This window comes from Neodiprion lecontei, chromosome 5, assembly GCF_021901455.1.
Source record: "Neodiprion lecontei isolate iyNeoLeco1 chromosome 5, iyNeoLeco1.1, whole genome shotgun sequence".
Lineage (NCBI taxonomy): Eukaryota > Metazoa > Arthropoda > Insecta > Hymenoptera > Diprionidae > Neodiprion > Neodiprion lecontei.
This window is the reverse complement of record NC_060264.1, coordinates 1,050,222-1,064,149: the sequence shown is the minus strand read 5'-3', so window position 1 is coordinate 1,064,149 and position 13,928 is coordinate 1,050,222. Positions and strand designations below refer to the sequence as shown.

General features: G+C 36.8%; 1 protein-coding gene and 1 long non-coding RNA gene across 5 annotated transcripts in view; one reads left to right on the top strand and one right to left on the bottom strand.

The window, feature by feature from the left end:
• LOC124294501 overlaps positions 1–13,928 on the bottom strand; it is a 90,963-nt gene that overhangs the window by 41,733 nt on the left and 35,302 nt on the right. The gene's annotated exons all lie outside the window — the stretch shown is intronic.
• The window catches only part of LOC107226325 (ras-related protein Rab-37), a 55,461-nt gene that overhangs the window by 7,491 nt on the left and 34,042 nt on the right, over positions 1–13,928 (top strand). Inside the window, exons 1-2 of one of the 4 annotated variants that reach the window (XM_046739819.1) lie at positions 10,486–10,601; positions 11,748–12,082. Coding sequence is in view for 1 of the 4 variants with exons in the window: in XM_015667108.2 (XP_015522594.1) it covers positions 1,299–1,409 (111 nt within the window). In the remaining 3 variants the exon portion in view is untranslated. Of the gene's footprint in view, positions 1–1,298; positions 1,410–10,485; positions 10,602–10,789; positions 10,973–11,728; positions 12,083–13,928 lie in introns of those variants that run through there. The other 3 variants (XM_046739821.1, XM_046739820.1, XM_015667108.2) reach the window with 3 other exon arrangements.

The window sequence follows — 13,928 nt, the reverse complement described above, 5'->3', positions numbered from 1 at the left end:
ATGAGTTCTCGTAAACGGTGCGTATTTAGAACTGAATTACCACGTCGACCTCCTTTTTTATACAGTCATCTTCGTACTTGGACAGTGACGCATTTCTGATGGTTCTCCACAGCCTTGAAACGATGAGCCAGAGACCCGCGCTCCCTCTCCGTTCATGGTAGTAACCATTGTCTATAAAGCACATCACAGATGGATCTATGATCGTGAAGCGTAAATGAGCTTTATAACCGAAACGAATTTGAGGTAGAATAAAAATTTGACTTTCAGAGAACAATAGAAATATGCTACCATTCTAATTCACGAAGCGGTTGCTTCGAAAATTCGGACAGGTAACCCTTGCAGGTGCTATCCAAGGTGTTAGGAATCGTCCTGTTTACACTGCATCTGCAACTCCTGCGGCACCTCAATTACTCCGACGTTGTTTCCCATTTTACGAGTGGCTCCTATACAATCGTGCAGGGATGATTCTCGTGTGTTCCGAGAACACTGTTGCCGTGTATGAACTGTCCGATGTAACATAAGTGAAAAGACATGGTCTGCACCTGCCAATGTTCAACTCTGAAGCCTTTGTTTGAATTCCGAACTCCGTGCTAATTGCGGTAATGGTAAAAAGTGAATCGGTTAAAGACTGCGAAACTTTACACTCAACGAAATTAAGGTATGAACAATAAGCTTCCTAATTTGTGAAACTTGTCAAAATAACAGGTCAAAACTCTCAGCAAGATGAATAGATAACGGTTATAAATGGGATGAGTTGAAGGTCTTATCCTTGGTTCTGAAACATAGCCAATGATTCTCGATGATTGATTTCCACTCTTGTCACTGCATGTAACGTGAACAACTTGGTATATAATTCACGGTATTAATATAACATTCAAACTTCGATTAAATATCGAGGCGATTTCGTCGCCGTTTACCGTCTCGAATGATGCGATGAATATAGACGTATCTACCAAGATGATGATCTAGTGGCTCATCTCCCGTGAGAGAACAATAAGGAAGCAGTTAGCACGAGGAAAACGGTACTTCGTTATCGCTCCCTGAAACGACTTCTGGTTCTTCCCTCGCTCCAGGAACCGCAGTCAATCCCCCAAGCTCCGAAGTTTCCCATGCTCGTTTCATTCCGTATTGCACACAACCACTTTACACCGACAAGTACGTCTCAAGGGGGGGGGGGGGGGGGGGGGGGCAATTTTTTTCAAAGAATACAAAAACTTTTGAAAAAAAATGCAAAAATGTCTGTCTTGGTAATTATTGTACTAATTTATTTATGTTTTTTATTCTCCTCATTTTTGCAGACGATTCTACTCGGCGACAGCGGTGTAGGAAAAACATCGTTGCTGGTACAATTTGACACCGGTAAATTTCAGACTGGAAACTTTGCCGCAACTGTCGGAATAGGATTCACGGTAATGTAACAATCATTTAAACAAATTCTTATCCTTCCGGATTCTCATTACACCCTGCAACTTATCCAGTCGGTGTAATTTAAACATAACTCGGTGTACCAATGCAGATCCAGAGACGTGATTCCGGCATCACTCTCCGCCGGTCCGACAATAAGAGTGAGAATAATTACTCGACGAGTGGCACTCGCTTTATGCCTGTTACACCTCACCGCGTATATACGTGTGTATATATACGTACATACCGTATATACATATACATCGGACAATGCAAGCGAGCGATGCATTTATGCATGAGATGAACAAACCTCAAAGTACAACGAGCACCACCACGCGATCATACTTTGAGCTTGAGGAGAATTCAATTAGACAAATACGAGGAGCGTCTCGTCTGTTTGTAACATACCTTGTATATCCTCGAGAATTGAATACCTCGTGAAAAACGGTATATTACATAAAGAGTCTCGCCAGAGTATGAAATCAACTTTAACTCGTTTAATTGTGAATAATTTTATTGAACAAAAAAGTTTTGCGTGGAATGAAATTCCCGATGAAAAGCGAGAAAAGGGTGAATTTCACGTATAACTGGGGGAAGCTTTTCGTACCTTCTTTATCTTTTTCCTTGTATACACGTTATACGCGTATTTATTACTCGGGTAGAAGTGTCTACGGTGAATTAGCATCCACCCAAAGCATTAAAAACTCGATTTTCTGGTATCCACGTCATCTTTTTCCACCCAAATTATTTGCTCGCCGACGAGCTAATAGAATTTCGTTTCGAATCATACGAGGTTATAATAAATACCAAGCGTGGAAGCTGAGCGAGATAATCACGGATCAGTCGCTCCTCCGCAAATTTGCTCAGGCGTGGAAATAAAAGGGCACGAATAATATTGAAATGTTTATTAAAAAATGTTTTTTCTTCAATTTGAAACAGCGCAAAATCCAATTTGTATCCCGTACATGTTTTCACCGTTACTCGATAATTAACGATAAAATTACCCCCCAGGGGTGGCCGGCAGTGATCGCGGTCTCGTCACGTCCTCGTTCCATTTGCATTGTACATCCCCATCGACGAGTCAATTTTATTTATACATACGTACGTACATACACGTACATAGACGCCGCGGCTGTAGCGAGGCGAGAAAAATCGGACTCTTCGGAGCGCGTTTTGCATCCTTATACCATACAGCTCGCCTGCAGAGCTGAGTGTACGTCATAAATATGTATACACACCGTAATTTAATCAGAGCATCGATCGACGTGAACAGCAAAGCCACTGCAGTGTGACTCTTCTGTTATGCATAAGCTACGAGTACCTTCACACGTATACATATGGTATACCGTTATACATGTGCACAAGGAATTCTGTTATTGTACTTTACGCGGTACTTCGAGGTATGAGAAAAGAAAGAAACTTCATTTCATATACCTGCTTATGCGTTAACCCTTTGAGTCACACATTATTGTGCTGAGTCAAGTTTTGTAATAAGATAGTATTGTACGGTTTTTGGGCTCACTGATTAGGAATCTGAAGTCTGATTTTTACAATTCAGGGTGACGGATCCGATATGGTTGACGAAAATGTTAAGTTTGATCGAATATGGTAAAAAACACTCCATGCAGGGATTTTTGGGGTTGCTGATTGGGTTCTCAATACTGAATTTTGGAAATCTGATTTCAGATTCGTAATCAGCGGCTCTAAAAACTTATAATTTATGTAAAACTTGTGTACGTGTAGAGGGGTAACTTTGTCGGAAATGAATTATTCCTTAAATTTTCACGATTTTTTTCAATCAGTTTGCGTCTAGCAATAAAAATTTACATTATATCGTAACAATTACTCTCGAGTATTGAAAACCTATTAGTGTACTACCATAAATAGCAAAAAAGCGCAAAGAAATATGTTTAAAAAAAAAATGGATATAAAATAGGTGGCAAGAATATTTACCCCTGTGACTCAAAGGGCTGATACGATAACGAAAGACAAACAACGAGAAGCATGAAATTTTATTCTTCAAACCTCAGTTGTACAAAATTCAAGCTAAAGATTATTGCCGCAAGAGCAAAATGATTCAATATCAAAAACGAGAAGCTAATCCTTTTTTTCAACATCAAAGGACGACATGATATACGTGCTGTACAAATTGATTTTCCTCTATAATCGAGTCAAATTTAAAATCTCTTTGAAGAACCCCATCGTATCGCATCGCGGTGATACAATTTTTTCTATTTTTATTACGTACCTACATTATCCTTTTAAAAGTATGATACAAATATAATTCGAGTAACTTTATGTATTATCAAGAAGCTTGAGATTCGGGAATGAATTCAATCAATTTCACTCGCATGTATTACTCGTACACGAGTTGCAGGATCTCATTTACAGCCTGATGATTTTAATGAGTCATAATTGCGAGCATAATTGTACGATCTCAAATCAGCGTCAGGTTCAATTTAACACGTACGTACGTACGTACACACACACACACACACACGCGCGCGCGCACGCGTATATGTATAATTGTATACCTTGTACACTATTTAACCCGGCAATCTAAATCTCTTTGCCGGAATGTTACCTGCGAGAGTAATAATTACGTAATTACCGTATCTCTGTGAACCGGTTTGAGTGTGTGCAGTTTGCAGTGTTCAGTGTGCAGAAGCGTTAAACGCGGATGAGTCAAGCCTAACCGCTGGACGAATCGTCGATCCGAGGAGCGGCAAGTATTTATAAGTAGGTACCCAACGCCCGCAGCATCGTATCTTCGCTGATTTTCTACCCGTCAATCAATTGACGTTTAAATCTTCATGAGCAATAATTATCGCTTACCTTAAAATACACCTGTCGTGATCGAAAAACGCGGTGAGCCTGCAGCTGCAATTCAACGGCGGAGGTTACAGCTTGGACTATTTTTAGAAGTTTGTCTTTTTAAAGAAAATGAAAACACTCGGAGCAATTTTAGTTTCAGGACTTTATTATTTATAGTTTCAAGAGGATTTTGGAAATTTTCATTCAAATTAATATCAAAATTACGGCATGACGCAAATAAGTAGCGAACGACCACTTTGACCAATTTCAATGAAAAACTTCCAAAATGTTCTCGAAACTATGAATAATAAAATCCCTCAAACTGAAATTGGTCCAAGTGTTTTCATTTGAAAAAAAAAACTCTCGAAAATAGGTATGATTTTAGACCGTCCAATCTGTACCCACCTCCTAAATCCTTATACGCAATATTCGATAAATCCTAACCGCGATTTTCTCTTCTCTTGAACAATCATCCAGAATTAATCATACGCAATCTTACAAAATAATTATAACATACCTTACGCAACTTTCTACAGCAATAATCAGTAACGTTACCGTTTCAAGTGGTATATATATTTCATAGGTACCTAAGGTACCTTGTACAATACATATATACCTTAAACAACTGTAACATCGCGGAATTTTCACGAGATGTGAGATATAAAGCTCGACACGTTGAGCATTTCCGAGCAAGAATCAGCTTCAAATGAAATACAGACGAAAAGGAAGAAACGGGAGAATAGAAAATGGAAATAGCTAGAAAATTTCCCTTCGTGATACGCTGATTCGAGTCGAATGGGTATACAGAGCTTTGACTACGGGTGCGCACAGTCGGAAAACGAGCTTGTGCAAAACGAGCTTTCACCCCCCCCCCATCCCCCCACAATTCTTATCTCTACGGATAAAGCTGTGACGAGGCGTCGAATTGAGAAAAAAAAAAAAAAACACATACATACGTATGTAAGTTAAAGCGAAAGAACAAACGAACGTTAAGGAAGGAAGAGACGAAGGGGCGGGACATGAAACAGAACGGTTATAACGCTCGGCTGACTTTTACGACGTGACAGGACATCGTGCTCGGTTGTCTCGTTTTATACATTTATATATGTATAAGTACACATATATATATATATATATTATGTGCGTTACACCCTCGCTATATATGTTTTTAATGAACGAGTAAAACTGCGTGGAAAGGAAGAGAGTGGAGCAAAAAAAAAAAAAAAAAAAAGAAAAGAAGATAATCAACCGAAAATAAAAGTTGCAGAGAAGAGAAAAAGGAATTAACTAATATAACAGAAGTGAGGGGAAAATCGAGGTAAGATGTCCCCGAGCTTTCAGCTTCTGAGATAGTATATATGTACCTGCATCCGTTTCTCGTATTGTATGAAACTAAACTAATGACGTTACAACGGGCGTCGCAAAACTTGGAATAGAATATTTATATTTTTGGAAGGAATGTGGTACAAACTTGCAATGTGCAGATATTTGTTTTCTTCGATGTTTCCTCGTTATTTCTTTACTCTTGTTCATCGTATTATCGTATAATTTCTGACCAATCTGCACATATTATCAGCTGTCAGTGATTAAAACTTGCAACTTGGCCGCAGATTAATGAGAAGAAAGATAAATAAGCGAACGAGAAAATAAATGTTAAAAAAAAAAAAAACTATGTCTAAACATTTGTAAATTCGTTGTATATTAATTTTTCGCTTCTTGTCTACACAATCTCTCTCTCTCTCTTTCTCTCATTTTTGTCCCATCAAATCGCGTTCGCATAATGCTTTATGCTAATCATTAAAAAGAAAAACTCTCGAAATCTGTATTTCTGTCTCATTGTGGAAAAAAAGCAAGAAAAAACGACAAATTTTAAACACCCAAATTTATTAATTAACGAGAAAAAAACAAACAAAATACCAACAATTAAACTTTTCCACATATTTATTACACTTACACGATACAACGTAGACGAGAAAATTACGTGACAATACTTTACGCTCGCTGACGTCATATGTTAAGTAAATCATCCGACACATGCACGTTTTTCATATTAAAATATGAAATCTAATAGTTTTGAAGGGAGGAATAAGAAAAATTGCGACAAATTTCTCTTCTCTCGCTGGTATAAAAAGAAAATACTTCATACATGTATTTGTTCGCACGAATATTCGAAAGCGTGTAATTTCGCGAAACCGACTAAACTTGTCGTTTAATTGTTTACACCGTTTCCCGAAGCCTGTATCAGAGCGAACGTATTGTCTTTATCTCATTCTCGGTGTAGGAAGAAATAAAAATAAAATCTAACCGCAGTTCGAGGCTTTCTACGGTTCCGTCGACTGCGAGCCGCCGGCAATGGTTACAGAGCATAAGGTGAAAGAGGGTTTCGAATATTCCTCATAGTCGTATAACTCCAGGGGCCCACCGGCAGTATGGCCGGTCCATTTCTGTCGTTATACACACGATTTCCTGCAGCTTTCCTCGCCCGGAGCCAGAGTCACGGCCCCGACTGATCGCCCGACGCAATTTCAACGCAAACGCCGTCTTGTGCAGTGCTTTATGTACCATGTTTTACGCGGTCGCATTACACGCGCACACACACACACACAAATATTATTTACATTACGTATGAATATATGGTTCGATCCTTTATTACAATGTGAACAGCCATAACTCGGGCCGGCCGCGAAACGATACTTGAAATGCCTTGTTTCAACCTCCTCGGTGAATTCTTGGCACTAAGAATGAGCACAATAATCGACTACTGATTTCCGATCAATCAATTTTTTAAACTCGATTAATCGACCGACTCGATTATTATTCCTCGCGATAGGTTTTTGTTTTTTATTCCCATAATAATAATATAACAATAAAAGCGCATTGCTTATATTTACCTACCTATACGTACAAGTTAGTTGTAAGTAATTGGTAAAAAAAAAAAAAAAAAAAAAAAAAAAAAAAAAAACGTGATGAAAGCTTGAGTAATAAATATACATACTTATGGAGCATAAGATCCCCCGTTTTTCAAAGCCTCAGAATATTCTCATTTTAAAATTAATGAAAAGTCGACGGTTTTGACGTCTCGAGCTTTCGGACCGTGTTGAAAATCTCTTGGTTAATATTATGCATACAAATCTTGCCCGATAGTTAAACAAATCTTGGAAAAGCAATATGCGAGAGGTTTAAAATCGAGTGTACAGGTTATATTAAAAAAGTTAAAGTAAAATAACAGTGGGCGATAATGAAATGCCAAATCCTTTGCAGAGGATTTGAAAAAACAAAGAAAAAAGAAGAATAAATTTTTCATATCTGTAACAACAATGTTAAAGGGAATATTCATTTTTTCAAACTTCACTGCTCACAATGTGCAACGCGCCCCTATATTCCATATTATTGTGCGGTCAAGGTTTTTGCACAGGGGGAATAATTAATCCCATAGACACATATTTCGTATAATAGCGAAAAGTATAAAACCAGCTAAACAGAATTTCAACCCGATGAAAAATTTTTGCAAACTAAATATGCGCATCCGTTCGCCTTTCGTTATTTACAAGAAAAATAAAATATATTGGAGGAAACCTCGAGTATTTAAATAAATAAATAAATAAATAAATAAAAGTAAACAAATAAAGGATAGAAAGGAATCTCGTGTGAAAAATTCCCCAAAAGCACACGAGTAGTGCTTTTGTTTATCTGTTTATTTTTCTTTCGTAATACACAATTTTTCATTACACGGATACCGAGCAAAGAAACAGAGCCGAAATTTTTTCCACGCTCGGGATATTCCCAAAGGCTCTTCTCAACTTTCATCCCATTCCCTGCCTCGGAATTGTCCACCATACGTCTACTCCGTTTTGTCATATTTTTTTCAACACTCTGGAAAACGTCGTGTTAATTTTTTTTTGGAGCGGAATATTTTTTCTCCCCCCCCGTTTTTTTCGAGTCAAAGTTTAAACGCAACTCTTGTTACATGTGTAATGTATATGCGGCATTCCCCGTCGTATGAACATTATTTTTAGTATCATGTTCTTACCAAACCGAAAGGGTCTCGGGAATTTTTACGAATTTTCTTCAACCACTGGTGAAATTTGTACACAATCCCAAAGCCAGAAAAAAAATCGCAAAATAGAATCTGTGTGAATTTAATCAGATTTTTAAAAATGGCATTTTCGGAATTGGTTTTTCAATTTTTTCCAAAATTCACCGGCGGTTAAAAAAATCTGAACAAAAATTCCGAGACCTTTTAGTGTTGATATGAACATGGTAATAAAAAATGGTTAAAATTGAAGAGGATGAGTTACATGGGCTGCTAATTTGACGTGGAATGCCCCATATACATGAATCCGTGTTTCATTCATATCACCAAGAGTGTTTCCTTACTCCTTTTTTTTCTCACTATCTCTCCTTTGTAACATTTTTGTAAAATTGTCGCATGCGCGCGAAAAACTTGAAGAAAAAGAAAAGAAAGAAATAAAAGAAATTATTCCTCGTCGAAACTCTCGACTCCATTTCCTAGTTCTTTCCGTCTGTCTTTATTTTTCCTTTTTTTCCCCGATTGCTTTCTTTTTCTACATACCGTGCTATTTTATTTTATTTTTTTTCTCTACATATTCCCACACAGTTTCATTGTCCGACGATAAAAAAGCTTTCACCGTAGCTCTGGCAGCGGAAAACACGAGGTAGAAATCGATACAGCTCGTACCTACAGATATCGAGTCTCGATTACTGTATCTGGGGAACGATCTCGTTATTGTTTCGATAAGCAGCTTATTATAGACAAAGAGCCGTTGCAAACCAACGGCTCCATTTTCCTCGACATCGTAAAGTTACAGGGACAGAATTCTTTCTCCTCGTATAACCCATTGAAGCATGCATTGTTCCTTGGAGTAAGATTCCTTCAAACTGGTTACATAAGACTTGTCGAGGTTGCTGATTTCAAAAACAGGATCGGATCTGTGATATTTAAAAAATTCAAAATGGCGGATCTGAAGTGAGCGAATAGGATCAATATTTGTATTTTCAGTCGGCCATATTGGATCCGCTATTTAGAATTTTCAAATGTTGGCTTCGGATTCGTTTTTAGCGACCCCAAAAACCCAATATTACAGAGTTACACTTTTCTAGCCCCCGTAACATTCCCACGATTACATTTATTGCGTAAAAACAGTTATTTTCGACACTTTGTTTGTTTATAGCGATCACTATATTCACGGGATCATCGTAATCCATCTTAAATCATCAACATTAAAATCTTGGAAGTCCAATTATGCAAAAAGAAAATGGCAGCGATATTTCAAAATTTGAATATAAATCTCGAATAACCGATTCAGAAAAGATGTCTCATATAATATGAGACGCTCTGCCGCAAAGGGATAAACGAGTTCATACGACAGAGAAAAATTCGTTACATGTACACTTCGCATCATAAAAGCTATAACAATAAAACGCTTTCAAAAATATTGTTACCTTTCCGATCCATTTCAGCTATCGCGAGAAAAGGCGGGAATTTTGAATAATTTCGATAAAATAACACGGAAAATGACCATTCATCGGTATACAAAATTGGAAAAACGTTTTTTCTTCCCTCTGTTTGTTATCAGAAATAGATTGTCCTCTGAGGATGGTCCATACTTACGGCCGAAACGTTGACAAAAATTCCAGCATTTTATTCGTGACCCATATGACCAAGACTTTTCATCACAACTAACAATTTTCTGCAGTTGACGTGCAGTTTTGCGTCCTCGGTCCGACGACTTGACAATCAGTAGACAACGGTGACGTAACTGATATAAATTTTTGAATCCGGCGTCATTTCTCTGAGTCTAAAAGTCGACAATTGATTGAGCGACAGGTAAACCGTTCAAGTCGCAGGCAGACATTAGCGCCGTTTGCAACTTGTTACAAAAATTGCCGAGCTGATCCGAACTAAGCCGATTGTTTGCTCGATTGTTCAACGACAAACTGATTACAGAATGAAATTAATTTTGAGCTTAGAGTGTGATTAAAACGCGAAGACAAACTTTGGCAATAAAAATTCTTTATCAAAATAATGTTCTTTGTCTTGTTTAATATTATTTTCACAATTCTCATTGACAGGCAGAGAGATTGATAAACGGGATTCGTATGACGAGGGAACCTGTTGCGCGGGGCGCAGGCGCGGGACTTGGCACGCGTTCCCCGCCGCGGTTGCCATGGAGACATATTCCCTTTTGCTCCCTTTCGCTCCCTTTTACCTCCCGTCGCAGATTCTCAGCGGCTACGTTATAGCTTGACAGTTCCTCGAACCGCGTGCTTGAAAAGTTCATCTCCGCAGGGCCCTCCGAGTTGTAACTAGTTCTAATTGAGCAGCTTGCCGCGCGTGCTTTTATTCCCTCCTTATTAGAAGTGTAACACATATTACATGTTTAATGCAGATTTAGTTGTAAATAGTGTCGTTTTTTTTTGGTCACCGCTAAACTTTTAGATTACATACCTACTCCAAATTTTCGTGCGTTGAAACCAAATTTTCATTTTTTTATTTATTTTATTTTTTTTTACCGTTTTCTTACTCGTCGATGCAAATTTTTCTTACCTTTTTTCACCTTGCATTTTATTTCGTACAACAAAGCTCGCCACTTTCTTTTTCCTCGCGGTAACGAAAGGAAATATAAACGTTTCTACCGCTATCGAAACATTGTCCGTAAGCTTAAAATAATTTGTTAGATAAATCAAGCGTGTATTGTTAATAATTACATACTTTTTACGTATTTCGACAATTGTGAGTGTACATAAGTTGTGATGTTACGCGTGCATTAATTCATCTGTAAAAATATTTCGCCGTCGTATTGTTTTCTTTTCCTTCTCCTATTTTCTTTTTTTCTACTTCTACCCTCCGTTTTACTCGACTTCAATTTTGATTTATTTTATTTCATTGCCGTTGCGTCGTGAAAGCAGCGTTTCTTTAATACGAGATAATAATAATTTACGATCAATCGCAACGATCGACAAAGTCTGAGCTTTAAGCCCTTAGAAAAAAGCTTCCATAAATTGCCATTAAGTAAAGTTGCAAAATTCATCTCGGTCTATACTTTGCTTTGAAAAAAAAAAAAAAAGAAACACTCATAACAGAACAGCTGGTAAACATATTAATATTAACGATAGCAATGATATTTATATCGTAATAATAATACGATATCTCTATCTTTTAAAACGTTGTAAAATATGGAAGCAAAGTTTTGACATTTACGACATTTTATAAATCGCGATAAATTCGCGTGCGCATGTATACATACACCCATGTTATATAAATTTATGTAACAACGATGGAATGAATTTATTCGCTGTATAAAAGTTTCGTTTCTTTGTTTTTTTTTTTTTTTATTCTACACTTTTTTCGTTCGGGTCGTCCTATCTAACTTAATTCAAACTTTTTTTCGGGATTTCATTTCGTTATTTTTTTTTTGTTTATTTGCTTTTCTCTTATACTTTAAATAACGATCGTAATCAATCATTCGCTTCATTTCTATGCTTACAGCGTGTAACTCAAATTACAGGTAAACCTCAACATTTACACGGGAGACAAATAAATCAAGCAATTAGCGAATTATCAGTGCGAAGTTACAATCGTACGGCCCGTAGCTTGTAATAATCTGTTTCGATAGAGTAATCGTTATTATTATATAAGATCTCGAAACGGGCCGAGTGATTAATAACGATAATATACACCTATATACGTGTGAACGCGATTAATCGCGATTTATACGCATGCGGACCTGTGTAATTTTTTAATCGTCGATCTATGATTTATTGTACATTATACAACCATATATCAATAATCAAATCAATTAACCAAATCGACAATCAACGTTCTTTGCCTATATAATAATATGTAAGTCTTACACATGATATTGAATGATGAATGTTTGTTTGTAAAAAAATATACAATCTGTCCGTCCGTCCATCCATTTATTACTTGTAATTGTTCGTGTATTTATTATACGTTGTACGCCTGCCTTACATATGCAAATTTTCATTTTGTGTACATGTATGAGTAGCCACAATAAGAAAGTAGACACTAAATGCTCAGTGCTGTATATTAATACGTATAATCACCTCATCGATCGTATACTTCCATCTGTTTCTCGTAAATTTATGCACGTATACAGTAACACAAACGTAGTAGAGTGTAATTTTTCTACTTTACAATGCACGTGCCATTACTCGACGATTTATTCACATTTTCTTTTCTGCATAGTGCAGAAAATTGCACGCAAATATTTCGGTGGAAAAAAAAAAATTACGGTAAAAAAAGTTTCTCAAAAAATCCTCAGGACACTTTATAGATATTCACGGTAGTAATAATAATAATAATGATATACGTGATGCGATAATAAAAACCAGTTGAAGCTAATATGTAACAATCGATATCATTTATTTCAAATCAGATATGATCGAGGGGGAGAATTTCCAGGAATGATATTTATCAATAAAATTATCGTCGAATCGCGGTCAGCAGGTATATAATCATTACCTTCAAAATATGACATGTGCAGGAAAAACTAAGGATTATTCTTTATCACGTTCGCGTTCTGATTAATTAAAGAAAAAAAAAAAAAAAACGTATTCAATAAAAAATCTGTACCAACGAATTTGCAGAAAACTATAAAAATTCTATTTCCACAACTTTCGACTACCGCACATTGTCAGGGAAGAAAATAATTTATTAATTGTATGATAGAACGAAGTAATAAACGTTTGTTTGAAAACTTCGCGAAAAACTAATTACTTACGATTTAAGTAACGATAAAAAAAAAAAAAAACATTAAATTTTATCGTGCATGGGTATTAAATTACAGTATAATTAAAATGCTTTTGTAAGGTGATGGCGAAGAGTGCAGCAAAAAATACGGCATTATAGCTTGTTTTCATTCCATATCGACTAGGCAGGACGACCCGTAAATTATAAATTTCATCCCCTCACGATCAATATTAAACAGAATCTTGAGACGTGGGCCTTAATTTAGGTTAAAGACTCGTCTGCGGAGAAAGCAGAGCTTGTTTAACGAGAATCGGAGGCTACAGGTGCAGGGGAACGGAATGATTTGTGAAAAGCGAAGCGTTACGATTTCAGGCTAGACGCACGTTGGGCCAGTGATTGTAAATTATCCAAATTTCGAATGATCTATGCATTCGTATACGTATACATGTAGGTAGGCAGAATGCAGAAATCGCGAGATAAATCAGACCCACTGTCATCGTTCATCGTTCACCCTTTTAAAGCTCGTAATTTCTCAAGTCAAAGTGTAAGGCAAAAACTACGGTATAAACGTTCGTCGCGTATAACCTTCGATTGTAACAACAATCGTACCATTATATTATTATTATTTTACAAATGCGGGAATAAGTCGTATGATTATTGATGGGGCGAGGTTGAAATTCCGTATTTTTTGCCGGCGAATCTTACGGTAAAGAAATTAAACTTTAACGAACCATCAAAGTTACGAATGGTCCGAAACCAGACGCTCAAAGTTCCGAAAGTGCCAAGTTCCAAAAGGACAAAGCGTCGGAAAGGCGTAACTTCGACGAGTCGAAGTTCCTAAAGTGTAAAAATGAGAAAATTTAAAAATCTGACAAATCGAAATTCCGAATGATCGAAAATTTTCTTCAAATAAAATCAAAAAAAAAAAAACAAATCGTATCCTTCAATAAAATCTGTCATGACGTCAGACAGTGAT